This window comes from Pollicipes pollicipes, unplaced genomic scaffold (genome assembly GCF_011947565.3).
Source record: "Pollicipes pollicipes isolate AB1234 unplaced genomic scaffold, Ppol_2.1 Scaffold_1600;HRSCAF=1878_pilon_pilon_pilon, whole genome shotgun sequence".
Taxonomy (NCBI): Eukaryota; Metazoa; Arthropoda; class Thecostraca; order Pollicipedomorpha; family Pollicipedidae; genus Pollicipes; species Pollicipes pollicipes.
This window is the reverse complement of record NW_023595962.1, coordinates 26,813,750-26,837,364: the sequence shown is the minus strand read 5'-3', so window position 1 is coordinate 26,837,364 and position 23,615 is coordinate 26,813,750. Positions and strand designations below refer to the sequence as shown.

Sequence of the window (23,615 nt, the reverse complement as noted above, 5' to 3'; positions counted from 1 at the left end):
TGCGATGCGGGTGAAAATGTCTGGGTCTCCGACCACACGGGACCGGGGAGACGGTCTAGGGAACCGCTTCGCCGATTCCATGTATAATCCATCCATACACGCATAATCCACTGTGCACGCACTCACATATCATACCCCCTGCTAAGCGGCAGTTGTGGACTGACTGGGCGTCTGCCGTCCTTCACTCCCGCCACGCTCTATTACCGCCATTCCCCGGTCTGTCTGCACGTCTGCAGCCCCGGCGGTGCCCCGCCTGTCCGCCGCCACTCATACCAGGCTGCAGCCTCAGCGGTGTTCCCGCCAGTCCGCCACCACTCCTCCCAGACAAGATCTGGACTTCAAACACGAATTTATTGGATGAGATCCACCGACGCCGTACGGTCAGCCTGCCGCTCGAGAACTAAAACGTCACACTACTCACATGAACGCAGGCTGCGCGCTCACCCTTCGCCCTCTCACCCGCCCTGGCAAACACGCGCTCTGCGCACTGTGATCACGTATATTCATGACGAGGGCACACAAAGCACTTCTCGTCCGCGGCGACTATGCACCTCGCGCGCGCGCACGCGGACTACAACACAACACCGACGCTGTCGGCACACTGAGACACTGGCGAGCGAGCGAGCGAGCGAACGTCCGAGGCGGCTCCGCCGTCTCGCGGGGGCGGCGCGTCACCCGGCGAGAGCGGTCCGGCCCGAGCGGGACCGGCTGGGCTGGTGCCTGCCGGGCAGGGCGGTCCGTCAGGCAGAGCGCCAGGAGCGAGCGAGCGAACCAGGGCGACAGACGAGGCATCAGGAGTCGAACGTCGTCAACGCGATCAGTAGCAGAACTGACTTCGGAGATCATCAGAGCAGGGGGGGGGGGGGGGGGGGCGCTGTGAACGCTGCGCGCGCTCGCTGGACAGTGCAGTCGAAACAGCGCTAATAAGAACAGCACACCAATGTTACGGCAATACACGACATCGGTGTACGAGAGTGCAGCGATTGGTGACTAAAGACAGTACCAATCGCAGCAGCCAGGAGGTATTCCGCAGAGGCCCCGCCCGGTCCGCCGCTGGGCCCAGCGAGCAGCACCTAGGCATCCGAACAAACGCGTCAGCCACGCACCGTCAATGAGTTGATGAAGAGCGGGGAGGGTGGGGCAGCGATGGCGGGACTGGCCTAATACGGCTGGTGCCTGGAGCTGCCGCGGCCGCCGCCGCCGCCGCCGCGCTGCTTGCCACCGCTGTAGCCGCCGTCGCCGCCGTAGCCCCCGTAGCCGCCGCCGCCGTAGCCGCCGTCGTACCCGCCGCCGTAGCCTCCATAGCCGCCGTAGCCACCGTAGCCGCCGTAGTAGTCGCCGCCGTAGCCTGCGGTCGGGACGGAGGGCGGCGTTAGCGGGGGCGGCGGTGGGCCCGAGCGGAGCCGTGCGCCCCAAGGCCGAGGCTCAGGAGTCGGGCGTCGTCAACGCGATCAGTAGCAGAACTGACTTTAGAGATCATCACAGCACGCGACGGGACGGAACGGAAGTACCACCACACAGCGGGCTCTGGGCTAGTTATCAACCAAACCGAGCTGAGCACAACAGCCCGGCTGTCGGCCGGCTCCCGCCCCGCCGTCCGTCCGGCACCGTACCTCCGTAGTTGTCGTATCCGCCACCGTACCCTCCGTAGCCGCCGCCATAGCCGCCGCCGCCGTAACCCCGGCCGCCACCGCGACCACCTGCGGCACCAGTCAGGTCAGGTTAGGTCAGGTCGGCGCCTGGCGGCCCCCGAGCAGCGCTGATGCGTCGGCGGCTGCAGCTGCCGCCGGGCTAACGTTACCAATGGCCACGAGCAACCGACCCAACGCCTCAACACACACACACACACACACAACACTACACTGCAAATGATAAAAAACTACGGTAGGGGCTCTGACCCGGTGCACGGGTAGCCGCGGTAAGGCCAGAGTCGGCCAGACCCAGACCCGACCGAGCCGGCCGTCGCCCGGATCAGCGTCGCGGCTGGTCGCGGCACGTACCCCGGCCGCCGCGCGGTCCTCCTCGCATGCCTCCGCGCATGCCGTCCGGCTTCGGGGTGGCCTTCTTGACGTCCACCTCCATGTCCTTGATCTTGGTCTTGCCGACGCGGATCAGGTCCTGCACCACCTGCTCCTGCTCGAACGTGATGAAGCAGAAGCCCTTGCGCTGGTTCTTCACCTTGTCGACCGGCATCTCGACTTCGACGACCTGCAGCAGCGGCGGCGACGGCGGCGCAGAGGCCGGGAGTCAGGGCATGGTCGTCTGTCGTTTCCAATGAACAATTGAAAAGAGTGGTGACCGCCACGGCTGTGCCGTGAACCCTCCGACCTCGCGGCGGTGACCAGCCCGGAGCCGACGACCCCGCGGCGGCGCGCGCGGCCAGCCGGGCCGGCCAACACAAACACACCAGCGGCCGCAGCCGAGCCGCCAGATGGCCTCCAAAAACGACGTTCCCGCCCCCACCCACCTGGCCCGATGCAGAACAGGCTCAACAACTTGAAGAGCCAAACACACGGCCAACGAGCGCCTCTTACCGTGCCCATGGCGCTGAAGTGGTTCTTGATGTCGTCGTCCGACATCTCGGGCTTGAGGCCGCCGACGAAGATCTTGCCGTGACGCGCCTTGGCCTTCTTCGGATCTACCTTCTTGCCGTTAATGATGTGCTCCGACTTGTTCATCACCTGGCGGCGGCGATGGTCTGGTTAGCGGGGACGTAGCGCGGTACAACGCCGAGGCGCCCGTCACGACGCCATCGAGGGACGCGTGAACTGCCACGTAGTCAACGCGGCTCCGCCACCACAGCCCGATCTCCGTGACTGCTCGGAGACGCACGCTTCCACCGCCACTGAGGAGGTTGACACGTAGACTCTCGAAGTTTTCGAGTGCAGCGAAGTACAGGAATTCAAGCAGACAACTGCTACCCCGTGCGAGGCACACGCCACTCATGCATACACCGGTACGGAAGCTCCACGTCATCGGGCGCGTGGAGCGGACGGCGGCAGTCCCGCTGACCGCTGCTGCCCAGGGGCGTTGCACGGGTCAGCGACCCCCGGCCATTCACCTTCTCGATGGCGTCCGTGGAAGAGAACACGAGGAAGGCGAAGCCGCGGGACCGGCCCGTGTTGGGATCCGTCTTGACGTTCACAGACTCGATCTCGCCGAACTCGCCGAAGTACTCGCGCAGCTCCTCTGCGACGGCAACAGAGCAGATTATACATGGAGACCTAGCATAGCAGATCGGACACAGAGATCACGTCCAGGAGATTAGCCACGGGGGCCTATCACACAAGGCACTCAAGATACGGCAGAAACGGGACAGGACGCATATAAATTAATACGAGGAGAACCAGAGAAGCTAACGGATACCACCGTAAAACTCCAGCGAAGAGAAATGCACTGAGCGTAGACGTGAATTTGTCCCAACTACGCAAGGCGGCAAAAACGGCCGTATCAGCAGTAATACTAATATCGGCCGAAACGGCTCACAACTTTTCCAGCTCAAAGTATTTGCATGACTTCATGCATGTGCAAATACGCACGCGCCAAGTATTTGGCTCCCCTGATCCGTCCTTTCCTATCAGAAAGGCCTCCACATGTCTCCATTTCGAAATGGCGCCGCTCGCGACCCGAGTTCTTGGAAAATTGTGCAAGCCATTCGTGGACATGCTGGCATATAAAAAGATCGGACCCGCACCGTAGTCCAATTCGCAGCATAAATGGCGCATGCTAAAGGACAAATCTTTTCCGCGAAATCAGGCGCCATCCCCGCCGACCGTTACCGTTCGACGAGCATTGCCACTGTCTTCGTAACTGTATCATATCCACGATTGCATCAATCACAATTTACTTTCGAGTCTGACCAGGAAAGTCGGTGCGCCCACAGGGTCGAATCACCACATTTCCCGAATCCCCTGCTGCCCGAGTCGTCTGCCCGGCCGCCACAGGTGACCGACGCCAGAACCGGTTTCAGCCGGTTAGCGGCCCGCCATCCGCGGCGGCGGCGGTCAGCCACCCCGATGCCCGGCACGGCGGCGCTCGCGCGCCGGTGACAGCCCGCCCGCCCGCCGTTCCGCCAAGCGGCGCGCGGAGACGTCCGCCCGCGCTGTGACGTCACGCGCGTGCCCCACGGCAGCCGTCAACCGGCGCGCGGGTGTTTTATTTACTTCCGCGTGCCAAGATGCTTCGCCAACACATTCCCGTGGCGCGACGGGCGCCTTCTTCGAACGACGAGCAAAATGCACGTCACAAGAGCTCCGGAGCTCGGAAATTATCTGCCGCAATTACGCCCAAGCTTCGACTGCCCACGGCATGTGCTGCAGTGTGCGACGGTCCACAACAGCCACAGTGACAACACCACGCGCGTGAGACTGAACACCCACTCGGAAACAACCCGAGCGACTCAACAGGAGACGGAGTGACTGAACAGCCCAGTCGCTTTGCGGCGACCGCCGAGCGCCACGCCCACCCCAGCATCCGCGTGTACTCACTTTCGGAGCTCTCCCAGCTGAGACCGCCCACAAACAGCTTCCTGCAACAGAGAGGCGGAGCGGCCGGTCAGCGGCGGCGGCGGCCGGGGCCGGGCTGGGGGAGGCGGCCGCCTGCTGGACGGGCGGCGGCCGGCCGGGCCGCTCCGGCGGCGCATACTTTACCGGGGCGGGCGCCGGCCTGCCGGCGGGTACGTTAACTTGAGCGAGCACAGCGAACTGGCCGGCGGGCTGGCGCCGCCGCCTGCACTGGCAACGGCGCGCCGACTGGACTGGCTGAACTGGAGCTCTGCAGGAGCACCGAGGGCCCGCTGCGGCACGCGAGGGCGCCCACGCTCGGCGCTGACAGCGGTGACCTGTGACTGTTACGTTACAGGCGACGGCCGCACACGCACACCAGCGCGCGCGCGCACATACACACGCGCCCTGCACGGGGTATAAATACCATTGCTCGGGCCCCGGCGCGCGGCCCTGCGCGATCAGGGGGAGCAGGGCGAGGCGCGCCTGTGGAGAGAGGACGCCACCGTCAGCAGCGGCACGCAGCGGCCGGGGCGCGGCGCGGCGCCGCGAGCTGTTACGGGAAATCAGTGCACATCAAATGCTGGCAATGACTGAAAGCCACTGAGTCATTCACATCTTACAGCTCTATGACAGAGGAAGCAGCAAGACTGGTTAAAGTGGCTATTCACAGACTAACAAAATATTGTGTTGACATTACAGAAATACCAATGCACAGATTGAAGGAGAGAGCATACAAACACAACTCAGGTTGAAACTCATCCCTACAATCACTGCTGCATCAATACATGCACTAAGTACATTAAACAACCAACTGATCCAAAGACCAAATGCTACCAAAGCTGATGACTTGTACACAATGCAGCTGATGGATGGATAGAATATCAGTAACTTTGACAGGATAAAAAAAATATGCAGCGTGGCACTGTGAACAGGCAGTGATTTAGCTAAAATTACAAGAGCAAATGATCCAATGATCAAAAGCTACCAAGGCTTGTCACTTGCACACAACAAATGGGATGGATGATGAATACCAGTAGCTTTTACAAGATAAAACATTTGCAGAAAACCCTGTGAGTAGCCAGTGATCCAGCTGAAATTACAAGCAACAAATGATCCCATAACCCACTGCTGCCAAAGCTCAACTCAAACACAAAGCACAAGATTGGCAAATACCAGTAACAGGATACAAATGGTGCAGTATAGCCCTGTGAACAGCCACTGATCCAGCTGAAATGGCAAGATGTGTAACTGCCAGTCCAAACATAGGGACAAATGAAGCTGCCTGAGAGCACTCCAGAACTGCCACTATGTTTCCCCTTGAGCCTGAGGAAATTATTGTAAATCAATACATAGCCATACTGGTACCAAGACCTGTTAATGTGCACCTTTTCATGATGCATATGCACCTCATGCAAAGGGTGCAACCCTCCATCTCAGCAGGAGATCCCTGCAGAGTGAGGGCAACAAGCACAAATATGTTGAGTTACAAGTGTCATGACAGACCATATCAGCATCACTGTGAATGTCACAGTATTCTGTAAATGGAAGTTAGATTCATAATTTTTGGATTATTCCATGATCAGCATATACACTGGCAAGCAGTAATACACCTGCAGCATTTAAATAATCGTGGACAGGACTTGTCCGTGTCATTGTCCCACAAATATCATATGGCTGCACAAAGGTTAAACTTTCGGTTTTCTTCAAGTACTTCACCTTTTTTAGAAGAAGAAAAATCTCCACCGCGAGCGTTTTACGCGCAGTGCGGCACGGGCTCAACCAGCTCGCGTTAGCAGGATTGCCCGACTTTGAAATCATACAATCCAAACGACATCTTTAGCACCAAAAGTAATGAGCAGGCAATTAACACCATTCACTACGTCGTTTCGACCACTGCTACTCACAATGCTCGCATGATTGCCTATCATCTTCAAGAAATAACCATCTGATAATATAATAATTTCGGCCACAAACAGGTCATATGATTTTTAACACGCAGACAGCCGACGATTTATAGCATGTACTAAAAGGGCAACATAAGCACCAAATTACGTACATTCGAGCAATCAAGAAAATTATCGCAGTTCTTCACATTCGTGTCTCGAGTTGACGTTTCCAAACAGACAGCACAGAGAAAAACCCAACAATGTCGGCGGAAATGAAGCATTTCCGGCATTCTTAAAAAACGGACCAAGCCACGGGAACCAAACACCGAAGCCAAGCCAACGTTTTCGGTGCGGTACATTGGCGTCTATTAGCGCAGTGCATCTCATACACGAGTCCGGATAATGTGATTCACACTTATTAGGACCAAACACATCGTGACGACATTGTCGCTTAAACTACAACACTTGGGTTCAATTAATATGACTACTCCGTTGCCGTGACATGCTGCAATCATGTGCAGAGGGACTGTCGTAGTACCCTCTTAAAGTAGTGCACCTCCTGTACAATTCCAACGAGCAAGGCTTGAAATCGCTCTGACATCCAGAGACATACTCTGCCGAGATAATATGCCAACAGCCACCCTAAGGAAACGGATCAAGCCTCGGGAAACGAAGACTGAAGCAAGGCCAGCGCTTTCGGTACGGTACATATACGTCTGTTAGCGTAGTGCACCTCACACACGAGTCCGGATAATGCAATTCACACCTTTAGAACTGAACACATCGTGCTGACAATGTCGATGGAACTGCAAGACTTCGATCCGATGAATAAGACTCATGCATTGCCGTGAGATGCTGCAATCATGTCGTGCAGAGGGACTGTCGTAGCACCCTCTTAAAGTAGTGCACCTCTTGCACAATTCCAACGAGCAAGGCTTGAAATCGCTCTGACATCAAGAGACATACTCTGCCGAGATATTATGCCAACAGCCACCCGAAGGAAACGGATCAAGCCCCGGGAAATGAGGACTGAAGCAAGGCCAGCGTTTTCGGTACGGTACATATGCGTCTATTAGCGTAGTGCACCTTATACACGAGTCCGGATCATGCGATTCACACTTATTAGGACCAAACACATCTTGCTGACGATGTCGGTGGATATGCCAGACCACGGTCCGATGAATAAGACTCATGCATTGCCGTCAGATGTTGCCATCATTGGCGGACGGACTGCAGTAGCACCCTCTTCAAGTAGGACACCTCTTGTATAATTCCAATTGGCGAGACCTAAAAACCACTCTGACATCCAAAGACGTTCTCTGCCGAGATAATATGCCAACAGCCACGCTAAGCAAACGGACCAAGCCCCGGGAAACGAAGACTGAAGCAAGGCCAGCGTTTTCGGCACGGTACATATACGTCTGTTAGCGTAGTGCACCTCACGCGAGTCCGGATCATGCGATTCACACTTATTAGGACTAAACACATCTTGCTGACGATGTCGGTGGATATGAAAGACTTTGGTCCGATGAATAAGACTCATGCATTATCGTCAGATTTTGCCGTCATTGGCGGACGGACCGCAGTAGCACACTCTTCAAGTAGTACACCTCTTGTATAATTCCAATTGGCGAGACCTAGAAACCGCTCTGACATCCAAAGACGTACTCTGCCGAGATAATATGCCAACAGCCACCCTAAGGAAACGGACCAAGCCCCGGGAAACGAAGGCTGAAGCAAGGCCAGCGTTTTTGGTACGGTACACATACGTCTGTTAGCGTAGTGCACCTCACACACGAGTCCGGACAATGCGATTCACACTTATTAGAACTAAACACGCCGTGCTGACAATGTCGATGGAAATGCAAGACGTCGGTCCGATGAATAAGACTCATGCATTGCCGTGAGATGCCGCCATCATGTCGTGCAGAGGGACTGTCGTAGCACACTCTTAAAGTAGTGCACCTCTTGTACAATTCCAGTGAGCAAGGCCCGAAATCGCTCTGGCATCCAGAGACATACTCTGCCGAGATGATATGCCAACAGCCACCCTAAGAAAACGGAACAAGCCCCGGGAAACGAAGACTGAAGCAAGGCCAGCGTTTTCGGCACGGTACATATACGTCTGTTAGCATAGTGCACCTCATACACGAGTCCGGATCATGCGATTCACACTTATTAGGACCAAACACATCTTGCTGATGATGTCGGTGGATATGCAAGACTTCGGTCCGATGAATAAGACTTATGCATTGCCGTCAGACGTTGCCATCATTGGCGGACGGACTGCAGTAGCACCCTCTTCAAGTAGTACACCTCTTGTATAATTCCAATTGGCGAGACCTAGAAACCACTCTGACATCCAAAGACGTACTCTGCCGAGATAATATGCCAACAGCCACGCTAAGCAAACGGACCAAGCCCCGGGAAACGAAGACTGAAGCAAGGCCAGCGTTTCCGGTACGGTACATATACGTCTGTTAGCGTAGTGCGCCTCACACACGAGTCCGGATCATGCGATTCACACTTATTGGGACTAAACACATCTTGCTGACGATGGTATAAGGTACGCTGCGCTTATAAATATATATGTACCGTACCGAAAACGTTGGCCTCGCTTCGGTCTTCGGTTTCCGGGGCTTGGTCCGTTCTCTTAGAATTGCTGTTGACACGTTATTTCGGTACAGTGTGTCTTTGGATGACAAAGCCGTTCTTAGGTCTCGCCAACGAATTATGCAAGAGGCGCACTACTTTAAGAAGGTGCTACTACAGTCTGTCCGCACATGATGGTGACATCCCACGACAGTGCATGAGTATTATTCATTGAATCAAACCATTGCAGCTCAGCCGACATTGTCGGCACAATGTGTTTATTTCTTAGTGTGAATCGCGTTGTAAGGGCTCTTGTTTCAGGTGCACCGCACGACTAAACGTATATGTGCCGTACCTAAGCCGTTGCCTTTGTTTCGGTCCTCGGTTCCCGGGGCTTGGCTTTGTTCCTCAGGGTTCGTGTCGGGATTTTATCTCGGCGGGGTGTGTCTTTGCCTTTCAGAGTGGTTTTTAGGTCTCGCCAATCGGAATTATACAAGAGGTGTACTACTTTAAGAGGGTGCTACTACAGCCTGTCCGCACATGATGGCAGCATCTCACGGCAATGCATCAGTCTTATTCATCGGACCGAAGTCTCGCAGTTCCACCGTCATTGTCAGCACGATGTGTTTAATTTCCATAAGTGTGAATCGCCTGATCCGGACTCGTGCATGAGGTGCACTGCGCTAATAGACGCATATGTGCCGCACCGAAAACGCTGGCCTAGCTTCAGTCTTCGGTTCCAAGGCTTGGTCCGTATCCTTAGGATTTTTATTGGCATATTATCTCGGTAGAGTATGTCTTTGGATGCCAGAGCGGTTTTTAGGTCCCGCCAATTGGAATTATACAAGAGGTGTACTACTTGAAGAGGGTGCTACTGCAGTCCGTCCGCCAATGATGGCAACATCTGACGGCAATGCATGAGTCTTATTCATCGGACCGTGGTCTGGCATATCCACCGACATCGTCAGCAAGATGTGTTTGGTCCTAGTAAGTGTGAATCGCATGATCCGGACTCGTGTGTAAGGTGCACTACGCTAATAGACGTATATGTACCGTACCGAAACGCTGGCCTTGCTTCAGTCTTCTTTCCCGAGGCTTGATCCGTTTCCATAGGGTGGCTGTTGGCATATTATCTCGGCAGAGTATGTCTCTGGATGTCAGAGCGATTTCAAGCCTTGCTCGTTGGAATTGTACAAGAGGTGCACTACTTTAAGAGGGTACTACGACAGTCCCTCTGCGCGACATGATGGCAGCATGTCACGGCAAACGGAGTAGTCATATTAATTGAATCCAAGTGTTGTAGTTTAAGCGACAATGTCGTCACGATGTGTTTGGTCCTAATAAGTGTGAATCACATTATCCGGACTCGTGTATGAGATGCACTGCGCTAATAGACGTCAATGTACCGCACCGAAAGCGTTGGCTTGGCTTCGGTGTTTGGTTCCCGTGGCTTGGTCCGTTTTTTAAGACTGCTGGAAATGCTTCAGTTCCGCCGACATTGTTGGGTTTTTCTCTGTGCTGTCTGTTTGGAAATATCAATTCGAGACACGAATGTGAAAAACTGGGATACTTTTCTTAACTGCTCGAATGTACGTAATTTGGTGCTTATGTTGCACTTTTAGTACATGCTATAAATCGTCGGCTGTCTGCGTGTTAAAAATCATATGACCTGTTTGTGGCCGAAATTATTATATTATCAGATGGGTATTTCTTGAAGATGATAGGCAATCATGCGAGCATTGTGAGTAGCAGTGGTCGAAACGACGTAGTGAATGGTGTTAATTGCCTGCTCATTACTTTTGGTGCTAAAGATGTCGTTTGGATTGTATGATTTCAAAGTCGGGCAATCCTGCTAACGCGAGCTGGTTGAGCCCGTGCCGCACTGCGCGTAAAACGCTCGCGGTGGGGATTTTTCTTCTTCTAAAAAAGGTGAAGTACTTGAAGAATACCAAACTTTCTTGTCAACACCTACTACATTTGTGTTACTTGACTTAAATATGCTTCAAGTTTTTTAACATATACTGCTGAAATAACAAAAATATCAGATTTTCATGTTATAAAAAACTAAAGCAGTACAATTATGGGACTCTTAGCAAGACTACTTTTGACTAGTTAGCAGCATTTGTCTGAGATAGCAACAAATAGATGGATAAGTCATATAACAGGCAAAAATATGCATGTACTGCCTGCAGCATCACATGATCCAGCCATTTCAGCACCCAATTCACACATGACACAAGATTATCTAAATGTTGGTGTGGAAAGGCAATGGTCACATTCAATGCTACTTTGAACTATGACAAAGTTACATCTGGCTTTGAGCAAGATCTAGGGAGTCCATCATCATTCAATCACAATTGGAGTTCTTATGCAATGACTGAAAATACAAACTTCCCAAGAAACTCCTTACAGCAAAATGGTCAGGTCAAAGGGTATTATATGAACTGCTTGGAACAGTTAAAGTGATTCACACTAAGTATACGAGCACATAACAGCAGCAGCAGCTTACTGAATGTCCAATGCTTCAGAATGTATCCACAAAAATACAGGATTTTTAAAGAACTAATACACAATGTGAGTCAGCTCAATACTGACCACAAACGAAATTTCCGATGATCAAAGGAGAAAATTTAGCGCAACTGTACCTCTCATCATCCCTTCCAGGCGCCTCTGCAGCACCACTGTCCCGTCCGCCGCCGTCTCCGGAGCCATTGGCTTTTGCTTTATCGCCGCCATTTTCCTGTGGGAACGACTCCCCGGAGTTGAAGCCTTCGTTACCAGTGTAGTCGGACGTAAAGTCTTCACTCATCTGAAAACAAAACAAAAAATGATTACTTGTGGCAGCCTGGACAGTTCCCATAAGCTAATGTCTATCCCAGACACCAGAGAAACACGACGCACTTCGGGCTCGATCGATTACCGGGACGCGTTCACTTCATGATGATCCTATTCGACTACAATCGTACAGCAAATAAAAAGTGCAAGGCACTGGACACCACAACTAAGACTCACATTTCTGCTTGTTGTGTAGCTTGTGTCTAAAAACAAAACACAACTTCCAGTTCACAAACCGAGCGGATTCCTCCAACCGGCCCCAACAGCGCGCACCACTTGCTGCCGAATGCGGAAGTAGGGCGCCGGCTGCTAAAGCGACGCTGTCTTTTCAAAACACTTTTCTGAGCGAGCGTCACAAGTGAAGAATGCACCTCAAAATATTGTGGAATATGTTCAGCCGTTAAGAGAAATTTCCTGTATATATTAAAAACATAAATGGGTGTTAGATATACTCAGCACTCTAATCCATTGAAGTGAAATGTTTAAGGCGTCGAGCAGCCACGGTAATTTTTTACATTTTTTGGATAACAGCAATAATAGCCTAATTTCGCGTGAAAAAAAAACAACAGGAGAATGGAGAGAAAGGTGTGTTAGTATTTGGGTAACATGCCTTTATCGAAACGAATAGCAATAGTGTAGAGAAGCGGAGGCAGGGGGCACAAGAGCACGTCCCCCTCCCCCCCCCCCCCCCCCCCCAGCACGTTACACTGGTCGGGGGCCATGTGTTTGTCAGGGGCTACAGCTCCTAACAGCGGGTCCTGAGCTCGCAAGGGCCCGGAGCCGACCATGGGGAGTGTTTGGTGAGGCCCGAAGAGGGGCTCTGGGGGCATACCGGAGCCGACAATCAAAGGCTCAGTTGGAGGGCATTAGGGCCCGAAGGACTGGCTGTAGGTCACGTAAAGAATCGTGGCCCGGAGAGTCGTGGCCTGAAATGTCAGTCAGTAGTCCTCTTGCGCCGTTTGAGGACCCCCTGAAAAAATGCGGGTATCTAAGTTGGTTAGAGACCACGAACACTGAACAGTCGGTTCCATGTCCGTCTGAACCCTTGACACCCCTCTTCCAAGCAGGAACGAGCCCGGAGCGCGCGATTTGCAATGTTTGAGACCCATAACACAATGAGGGCGTCTTGGTCGGTCAGGGGCCACGGTGCCTAACAGGGGTCCAGTGGCGGCAATTGGCCCCGAGTCGGAGCAGTGTTTGAGGGTGCCCGAAGAGGGGTCGAAGGGTCTCTCGAGACCAAAGTCAGGGGCCCAATTGGAAGGCTGAAGGGTCCGAAGGGCGGGCTGTAGGTCACATTAAGGACCCCGCCCTGGTGCCGTGATCTCAAATGTCAGTAAGAGGACCTCTTTCGTCGATAGGGACCCTTGAGGCAAGGCGTTCCTCGATGTCGGCCAGAGGTCATGAACAGCGAACAGTTGGCTCCGTATTGGTCTGAGCTCTGGGGCCCATTTCCCAAGCAGGGGCAAGGCCGGGCCCGCAGGGTTCGCAGCGCCTATCAGGGTATTATGTGTCAACAAGGGGCCTCAAATCGGTCGGGGTAAGATTTGCTCAACAGGGACGGAGACGTCCCTGTTGAGACGTTGATGTTGAGTTGGGACGTCCCTTGCACCGATGCAGCAGGCCCGAATGACGAAGGGCCTCTTGCGTCGGTTGGGGCCTTCTGACAGCGAAAGAAAACGTGCGAACGTATGGTGAGTGCTCACATTGGAGCAATGGAAGGGTCCTGGTCAGTCAGGGCCCCCAATACCGAACGGTGGGGCCTTCAGCCCTGTTCCAGCGTGGGCCCATGAAGCCGAACTTGAGTCCATCTGCCAATTATATGACAGCCTGAGGCCATCAGGGATGTTGCTGCGTCCATGGGGGTTCCTGTGTCGATCCAGGGTCAACTGTGCGGATCAGAAAGCCTCCTGCGTCAGGGGGTGGACCAATATGAAAGGATATATCCCTCTAAGGGCCTCTGGGCCGGTCAGGGGACTCCGCCCCGTGTCGCCAGAATGACGGCCGTAAGACGCACCGCAGTGGGATAAAATGACCCTTCAGCTCTTGACCGGGAGGAACAATGTGCCCCGTACTGTTCTACTCAAGGGGACCCCTCGCTTGGAAAGAAATAGGGTTCTCATCAGTGTTGAATGGAGTGGGTCGAAATGAGTATAAAAACGCACAAGGCCATCCCATCTTTGCCTGAGAGCGGTCATTGTTTACTGAATCGGCTAGTAAAGTAAATAACATCAAAAGGTTTGAGCCTGCGCGCCGGGTGCCGACAGTGTAGTGATAAATGAGCCTGTTCACTGCGCGTCTGGGAAACCAGAGATGCGGGGTTCCATTCCCTGTGGTGCGCCCCCCCCCCCCCCCCCCATCCCCCTCCTGCCGAAATAAGAGGCAGGTAACGCCACAAAGCCTAAGCAGTCGAGTCGCAAAGTCCCAGTGACGCACCGGCAATCTCGGGTGGCAAGGACAGCGTTGGCCTGGGTTGCAGTTTCAGAACAACCGAACGGCGTTGGCCATCGCAAGGAACGCCAAGCGACGGGCGCCGTGCGTGCAACAACGACCATCGGAAAATATGTCTGACCAGTAATAATAAGACCAGTCTGAATGTCTTTCAAGAATTGGATTCGCACAGCTCAAAGAAGAGAGCGAGCGGATGTATTTTACAACTCTGATGATGTCCTCCGGGGAAACTACAGATACAAAAATACGAAAAATTGAGATTTTAAGTTTCCTGTGCGAGTTTTACCACCAGATTCCAGCACCACTTCGCGTTGCCGTAACGGTCGAACTTTTATTAGAATCACTATAAAAATCACATCGATGAATGTACGCTCAGAATATCTTCCCGCTGATCACCACCTGATGTTAGCCACGGAGCCAACGCTGCGCGATCTAAGGAGACTGCAACTCCTGGCGTTGAAATTTTTGTTGCTAAGATATTCGAACGCGTATGCTCAAAACTATATCACATAATTTGTTTCATCGATCGATTCTGACTGATTTCTGAACATTTCCAGTGTTAATATATATCGTTGATCCATCTTGCTCTTCAAAATACATTCGCCGGGTCCTTATCTATCTGTGTATAACCCAGAAAAATTCTGACAAAGCTTCTGAGTTTTATCGGCTAAAAACGTCTTTACTGGCCCATTGTAAAACGAAGAGTGTCAGTGGCGTATTTCATGCAGTCGTTTGATGCTTACTTTTTCAGTTCATTGACAATAAACTTCAGGCGGGAATGATCTCGGAGCAGCGTCTGGCTTATCTTCCAGTTATAGAAGGCAAAAACGGCATTGTTATATTAAAAAAGGTATTAATATATTAAAGGTATATAATAGCGAAGAAAAGCATGTCTTTATTACCAAGTGGGCCATATCCGGCGGTTTTTTTTTTTGGGGGGGGGGGTATTTGTCAACCATGCGTCCCACCCCCTACCGAGGTTCTGGCTGCGCGCCTAGTGATCAGCGTAACTGCAGATGAGCTCAGTTTTACCAAAGTTGGACTGCGGCAACGGCGATTGGTGTGTCTTCGCAGCAATATACTTTTTTTGCGTACATTTTGTGCGTTGCAGCCAACGGGTTTATAGACAGGCAATGCCTGTTGACTGCCAAATCACTAACTTTATTCCCCCAAAACACCACCGGCGGCCTAGAAATCAGCCATGAACCGTCAAACTTGGATAAATGCATGCCACCACTAATAATAGCGCTGCTCTTGCTTTTGTGCATCCTTACACCTAAACTTGTCCTGTCCTTTTTACGGCAAAATGCAGGAAAGGTTGAGTTTCATCTGGAATGTTGTTGCCATTATATTCTGGAATCTTTAGCTGCATTCTTTCACGATTTCAAGGGAATTCATACATTTGGTTGAAATGAAACTCTCAGACTGCAAAGAAAAAGTGCATTGCCATGCGCAACAGAAAATGTCGTCATTTAGTAAAGCGCAATCGTGCACATTTACGTGGAACTTATGTGGCAGGTTGGTCTGTCACTACTATGTGATGCTGAGGGAGAGCTAGCCCACATTAAATTAAAATGTCTTTCGAAATATGACATGCATCCATTTATGGAAATTTACGCAAAGCTAGACGATCGGCGCCGTGTGAAGCCGGGCCCGCGCCACGCACGAAGGCCGTGGGTCTTCAGCTGCGCCGTTCGCCCGCACAACACCAATCGCATAGCAGTTACGCGAGTGTCGCGCTGCGGCGGGTGAAAAATACCCTACACGTGGTACAATCGCGCGCAGCGGTAGTGCACTCTGCCATTTGACAGCTAGGGTCCGTAACAGGCCAGACCGTATTTCAATCATAAGTCGGAACTCCTTGGTGTGACTGTAAAAGGCAACGCGCTCTAGCATTTAACAGCTTCCTGTAGCGTAACGAACATCCTTGCTTGCTATCTTTCCAAGAGTTTAACACAAAGCACGGTTTGCGGACTTCTGTGGCCCCTCCCTCTGGGCACGCCCCTCTTCCGGCGTCCAGTGTAAGCCTTACGTCGTTCGGTACGTGGTGCGGGCGCGGTGAGAGGTCGCATAGCATGATGTCGTGCATGAGCCATCCGATCAGCCCCAGGGCGTGCGTCTGGTTTGGCTATGAAGGTGAGCGGGCCAGCTAGCTCTCTGAAGCAGGTAAGGGACTGCTGATCAGAGAGGCGTCCCTGTTCCCGCCCAACAGCCCCCCCCCCCCCCCGTCCCTGCGACAGGCGGGCCCACAGTCGGTCTTCGGTCACCCGGGGAAGCCAAACCCGGCGTCAGCCCCGGAGCGGTGACGCGGTTTGACGCAGCGGGCGAATCGAAAGTTCTTGGATGTCGGTGCGTCGTGTTACCGACTGTGATAGTCCGTTTTGTTAGCATGTGTCGATGCCAAATACACGCCGGCCAAATGCGGCCAAATACCAACACGAGTTAGCACGACCACCGGCTAGCCGAGAAAAGCCTTGTGCTGGTAGCCCCGAATTCTCACTGCTATCCTGACGCTCACTATTGTCTTTCACTGCTGGACACCACTGAACGGAAAACATTCTCCTTTTTGTTCTTTCTGGCTCCCTAAAACGGTGGTCCTAGGTCAGATACCTGAGTCAACTAGGCTAACCTAGGTCAGATACCTGGGACAACTAGGCTGATCTAGGTCAGATACCTGAGTCAACTAGGTTGACCCAGTTCAGATGCCTGAGCCAACTAGGCTTACCTAGGTCAGATGCCTGAGTCAACTAGGCTAGCATAAGTCAGATACCGGAGTCAACTCGGCTAACTTAGGTCAGATACGTGAGTCGATTAGGATGACTAGCCACGTGGAAGATAACTCCAGACCCGGATGACTGAACGTGGACATCGGAATAATTTAAAGCTTACTGAGTCAATGTGGATTCGACTCCACCGAAAATGTCGTGAATCAGTCAGGGTTTAGTTCACTATCGCACTCAGATTCAGAGCTGGTTACCTGTAGTACTCCGTACTGGGACCCCTTGCAAGTTCCCAAAATTTTAACCCGTTTTCTACATTAAACGAAGGGCCTGGTCGCCTCGGGCACAAATTGCTTGAGCTCCCGAACCATCAAAAGGCATGCCGCACCAGGCCCACAGGGGCAGCCACCTGTGCCGACTTAACCTGCCATCTAGCGACGTGTCCAACAACCAATCAATCGGGTCCAGACCGTGTCCACAATGCCGCCATCTGGCGGGGACCACCGAGTGCGTCAGGTGGGGCCGGAGTCCTCCCTCGCTGCAGCTGGAGAGGCCGCCCCGGGCCCGGACATCTACTCGAGGGGAAGGTGGGGGGGGGGGGGGGGGGGGGGGGCTGAGGTAACCCGGACCGCGGGTATAGGCGCGTTCCCAACAATCACCGGTCAAGGTGCGCCGGATGCTCGGGATAATGGGTGACACGAGCGGTACTATGCGCGCCAGCATGTATCAGGCGACGGAATGCGCTGCACGTGTGGCCAGCGGTGGGTGCGAAAAGGCGTGCGACCCCTATCTCCCCAATGCCCGCTCCATGCTGCATGTACGTGACACCCCATGTTTCCGCAGCAAGCCGCGTGCATTAGCCATGAGTGAGCTACGGTGCCACCTTGGCAGGAAACACGCCCGATCGTCCGCTTACTGTCCACCTTGGCGGGAAACACGCCCGGTCGTCCGCTTACTGTCCACCTTGGCGGGAAACACGCCTGGTCGTCCGCTTACTGTCCACCTTGGCGGGAAACACGCCTGATCGTCCGCTTGCTGCGCACCTTGGCGGGAAGCACGCCCGATCGTCCGCTTACTGTCCACCTTGGCGGGAGACACGCCTGATCGTCCACTTACTGCCCATCTTGAAGGGAAACACGCCTGATCGTCCACTTGCTGTCCACCTTGACGGGAAACACGCCCGGTCGTCCGCTTACTGTCCGCCTTGGCGGTAAACGCGCCTGATCGTCCGCTTACTGTCCACCTTGGCGGAAACACGCCCGATCGTCCGCTTGCTGTCCACCTTGGCGGGAAACACGTCTAATCGTCCGCTTACTGCCCCATACAGGGTACCTGTATGGAGTAAGTTTCAGTAGCAGATGACATAGATCTGACTCTCAGATGCATGTGGTCCTGCCCAACACTCAGCCGGTTTCCTTTCCACAGCCTGGAAATGGTCATTGCTGGCTTACTTGCAAAGAAACAGGCCTACCTCGCCTCACGGCCGAGAAGGGTTTAGTTGTGACGTCACAGGTAAGGAACGGGCCTATCGCAAAGTCAGGAGTGAACTTCCACGGGCTGATGAAGAGCGGAATTAAGGAGCGCGTACTGTTCCGGGCGACGGTGCGTGATTGACACCGTGCTGAAGGCTGTGTCAGCCCCGAGGTCTGCGGTGCTAAGCCGGTCCTGTCGTGGTCACCCCCCAGCAGGCGTCACACAGACCCGCCCCGTTGCTCTGAGGTGTGACGTCTGCTGGCCGGCAGATGGCGCAGTCACTGTCTGTCGTACTGGCCAGTTGTTGGTAGGCAGGTCGAGGTCAGAGAATGTCTTCCTGTTTTCTAAGCGCAATCTGCTTGCTGCTCTGCTTTGATCGGTGTGTTGTGTGTTGATTTTGAGTATATAACGGTGAAACGTGGCGTTATTGACGCCACACAAGACGGCTCCCTTATTTTTTCCCCATAAAAGACCCCGTTGTGCGTTCTCCGCATTCGTTTTAGTGCTTATCAAAGGGCGCGGCTGCTCCCCGAGCAATGCGTATACTTTTTAAGCAGGCTTCTGTTTGTTTTGCATTGGTATTGAATCGAAAACGGTCGTTTGTAACGGTTACTTTGATATCAGCCCTTCGAATAAATGTGATTGCGTGTTTATTGCAATGTGAGGTGGGCGAACGTGGGTCGTTCGTGCTATGCGAGGTCTTTGCAGCAGAGTACACTATAATCTGCCACAATTGCCGGAGCGGCGCCGTTTCCAGCGAAATGGGTTTCTATATGTATGCTCGAAACTTTCCGGGACGTTCTTGTCGTTTGGCGTGCCATGACACGTGAACCCACTGGAGACACGCGTCCACGCAACTTCCTGACGACTCCTTCAGCGAAGCTGGACCCACCTCTGTGTGTACTGATACCGCATCGAGGAAACAAAAGCAGAGTTGGATGCGCTAATAGTAATGCGATAATCATCGCTTCAGAGGCTGTGATGGATGTAATGCTGTGATTAGCTCAATACAACGGTGACAGATGTTCCACACTGCTGAAAACGCTGGCTCCAGCGGGGTGGCGTGTCAGTTCACGGCTACCACAACATGAGCCTGGCTGGAAGACCCCATGCGCAGGCTCTAAGCGCATGCTTCCCTCGAGTCAACAGGTATCGAACAGCGATTCAGGTACGCGCGCAAACAGGTATACACACGGTGTTGCTACACACGGCCCGCTGCTAGACGCCTGTTGCATACTCCATCGCTCATCCCGTTTCAAGAGCATAAGCAACATGTACCGTTCAAAGCACTCTCTGCTGCCCTTGCGCCGAGCACACGGCGTACCTGCCTCCATTACCAAGGACTTAGCAAAACAATAAGACGAACTGAGCGTATTAAGCACTTTTGTTATGACATCCATAACACAAACACAGACACACACACACACACACCACACACAACACACACACACACACACACACACACACACACACACACATATATATATATATATATATATATATATATATATATATATATATATATATCTCTCTCTCTCTCTCTCTCTCTCTCTCTCATCATCTCTCTCCTCTATCTCATCTCTCTCTTTCTCTATCTCTCTCTTCTCTCTCTCTCTTCTCTCTCTTATCGTGATTATATTTCCCTTGGCCTATGTGATGTCTAGTTTACTGAATTCTGACTTACGCGGTTACGGCCATCGGTTGCCTCGACCGATCAGCCGATCGTTTTCGCCATTTTCATTCGCGCCAGCCTGCCTGTTGTCAAGCGCGTGAAGTTCGGCGCGTGCATGAAAATGTTCTGATGGCATTCATAATTGGCCGGACGGGGACGTTTCCTGCTTTGAGTTTCTCTGGCGCCATAGTCGTCTAGCACCGGACCCCAGACAGATCGTGACTTGTCTCGTGGGAATTGGTTTTCGGAGGCGGGCTCAGTGTGAGATGAAACAAGGGGCAAGTAAATATGGAAGTATGCAAACATTCTTGCCTTACACGTTTGCAATTGTCAACAAAATAGTGATCATCTTGTCACGAAACACCATTGCGGTATCCAATGCCACCATAAAATAATGTGTGAGACAGCGAGAGTAGGCAATTAAACATGCGTACGGCATAACACACGCAGAAGGGATATCACCATCAAGCACATGTTTCTAAGTGTTACATGATATGAATTTATACATTCGCACTCCAACTCTGGTGACACATATCTCCCGTTATATAACTCCGTTCACAACTAGGCAGGATATTACGGAGACCAGAAAAAATGTGAGAAGAAACACAAATGCACCACATGCTGCCACCTTAACCGAGACATGCACCAGAGAAAACCTGCCTCCGCCTGAAATGGCGGAAAATCAAACTAAATGGCAGAACCTGCCGCCACCCTACTGCCTACCGGCCACGTATTTGCTAAATACCGACAATAACGTGACGCGCTGACCTTTGTCTCCGTGTTCCTATTTGCGATCCGCTGCTTGTCGCCTAAAGCCTACACTATTGCATGTCCCGTTTTAAGAACATCTGTAGCATTCCCCACACACTGGGTTTGCCGTAAGCGCACTGTGTGCTCCTACATCCATTATCAAAGACTTAGCGGAACGATGAAAGGAGCTGAGCATATTGAAAACGATTATGATCATATTCAAATTATATATCCGAATCTTTGTCATATTTCCCTTGTTGCGAGAGACTTGGTCTTTTGGGACGGGGTCAGCATGAGGTCAAGCTAGGAGCAAGCAAATATGGAAGGAAGCAAGCATTGTTTTTCCTGTTTTGCCCGCCATGGCTTCAGTTATTAACAAGATGACGAATATGGCTTCACGAAAAATCGTTGCCGAAACCCAACACGGCAATAACATGACGTTTAGCGCCCACCATAACAGGCGGCGATTATGGCACGTGTTTTGGTACCAAACGTGTTCCTAGATTGGCTGGTTTCGTAGTAGCGGAAATTTGTGATGAGCACCAATGAGCACACGTAAAGGCGGTCTATGGCTGGCTCAGGCGGCGGGCGGCAGGAGAGTTGCACTACAGAATGTACTCAGGATTGAACAAGACACACGCCAGTTTAAGTTTCCTGTCACCGCAAGGCATGGTCTTGCTAACATAAAGTAAAGTTGCGAAGTGCGGTTTTCTGGAAAATTCGACTTTTGACCTGTCAACAACATAAAAACTAGTACCAATCGTGAGATCGTGTTCAGAATGATATATTGGTGTTCTCGGCAAGCTCTTATAAGCTTGGAAACGCCGGGAGGAGGGTCGCATCAACCGCCTCCCCTCCCCCCCCCCCCCCCCCTATCAGTCCGAGTTATGCAAAACGGCGAATGAGGGCGATGGTTAGAACGTACAGCGAGCATAGGTACTTAAACATGCGTACAACGCACATGCAGAAGAGATACCAACCACATATTTCCTGACCGTAACATTACATGAATCCCCACTTTAGCTCTCCGATCTGTGGGTGCCAAAGTCCTCGCGTTATGTCACTCTAGTCATAATTCGGCTGAACAGTCTTCACAAGAACAAAAGATTGTACGGTATGCTGTCTTTTTTCACGGAAAGAGGCGTCTAAATAATTCGTTGTCGTCAATCACGAGAACATATATAATGCATGTGGGCATTTGGCGTGGCAGTGTTTTTGAGACACAATTATTTTTTAAGGTGTTTTCGCATTGCCCTGCCATGAAACTGTCGTTAGTAAACGGGGACACGCACTATAGCTAATCTTCGATAACGAATCCGATCGACTCAACCTACTATGGCCCTTTGTCTTAGTCGATTCTGGAGCACTACTTGGCGGGAAATATGATGCATGATGCATGCATACACACACACACACACACACACACACACACACACACATATATATATATATATATATATATATATATATATATATATATATATATATATATATATTAGTAAGCAAACGCGAAGCCTTAATACATGTTTTGTTAAACATCACAGCGGTCTTAGCATTGATGGGCTTTTCGGATGCTTTCTGGATAAATATGATGACAGCTTTCGCCTCGCTGGTCGTTGAAGATGGCACCACAGCTCATGATAGAAAGATGATATATATTGTCATGCTGCATCGCCTAGTATTACTTATATTTCTCGACGTTCCATTCCTCATTGGACATTTTCTGGCCTGGCAATTTTGAAAAAAGTCGATATCGTAGTACGTCTGCAAACAAGCCCCCGCATTACTGCATTCTGGGTAGCTATGCGGTGACGTTATCATGGGACTAAGTCATGGGACACCAATGCTATGGCGGGGTGAAAACCCCGTTCTTTGCGGGCTGGTTTAAGCATACGTATTTCCATAAGCCGAAATTTTTCGACCCTGCACATTCAATGAACCATTTTCAGCTGGGAAATGGCGTTGGTTTGCACCAGAGCCATATAATTATTGCTGAAGTGCGGATTGAATTGGCTTTTATAAGCTTTGAACTGCAAAATTACGATATATATTCACATAAATTTAAAATAAAGATGTAGAGCAGGGTCGCCATCCAGTTCAATGGCGAAATCTCCGTTTTTAATCACCTGACTAATATCTACCAATCTGTTCGTAGTATCAACCAAAGACCATACTGCAGGCTACCAAACTTTAGCCTCATGGTGACGTCACGTTTGCGTAGCCTCCTCTAGTAGCCTCGGTTTGTAAACTTGAAGTTATCTCGTGCTTAGATAAGATGGTAGTATTAGCCTTATTCCTGTGAGAAAAACCAGGAGAATGGACATATTGTTGGGTTGATATTTGGCAACATGCCTTTATAGAAACAATAGCAGAAGTGAATCGAACATTGCCTGCCGATGATCCTACTCAGGGGGCCATCATCACAGCGTGAGAAATTGGTTGGGCGGCGAGTCCTTAACGTTAGGCGGTGACGTCACAAAGTCGCACCGGCTTGAGCAGCGGCGTTGCATGGCAACGTCGACTGCATCGCTTGTAAAGCAGTAGTCCCGCAGAAATGCTGTGGCCGGCCTTGTCCAAGGTCCTATAACAACAGGTTGGGCGGCAGGATATATACCAAAATATATCAGGTTTGAGACAATGCTGGCCTCGGAGCACCTATATATCAATTTTGATCAATAAACGTACAAGTGATGGAATTTTAACACAGTTTTGATGAGTTATAATCACTGCCAAA

The 23,615-nt window shown here is 51.8% G+C and overlaps 1 protein-coding gene across 1 annotated transcript; it reads right to left on the bottom strand.

Annotated features, from left to right (window-relative positions):
• Positions 1 to 332: 332 nt before the first annotated feature.
• On the bottom strand, positions 333 to 12,119 carry LOC119090006 (RNA-binding protein squid). Its single transcript, XM_037212807.1, has 9 exons — positions 11,996 to 12,119; positions 11,629 to 11,792; positions 4,488 to 4,528; positions 3,062 to 3,189; positions 2,535 to 2,681; positions 2,001 to 2,208; positions 1,614 to 1,700; positions 1,107 to 1,348; positions 333 to 720 (listed from the first exon to the last, which is right to left on the bottom strand). The coding sequence occupies exons 2-8, from the start codon at positions 11,790 to 11,792 to the stop codon at positions 1,161 to 1,163; spliced, it is 963 nt and encodes a 320-aa protein (XP_037068702.1). The 5' UTR covers positions 11,996 to 12,119; the 3' UTR covers positions 333 to 720; positions 1,107 to 1,160.
• Positions 12,120 to 23,615: the final 11,496 nt, after the last annotated feature.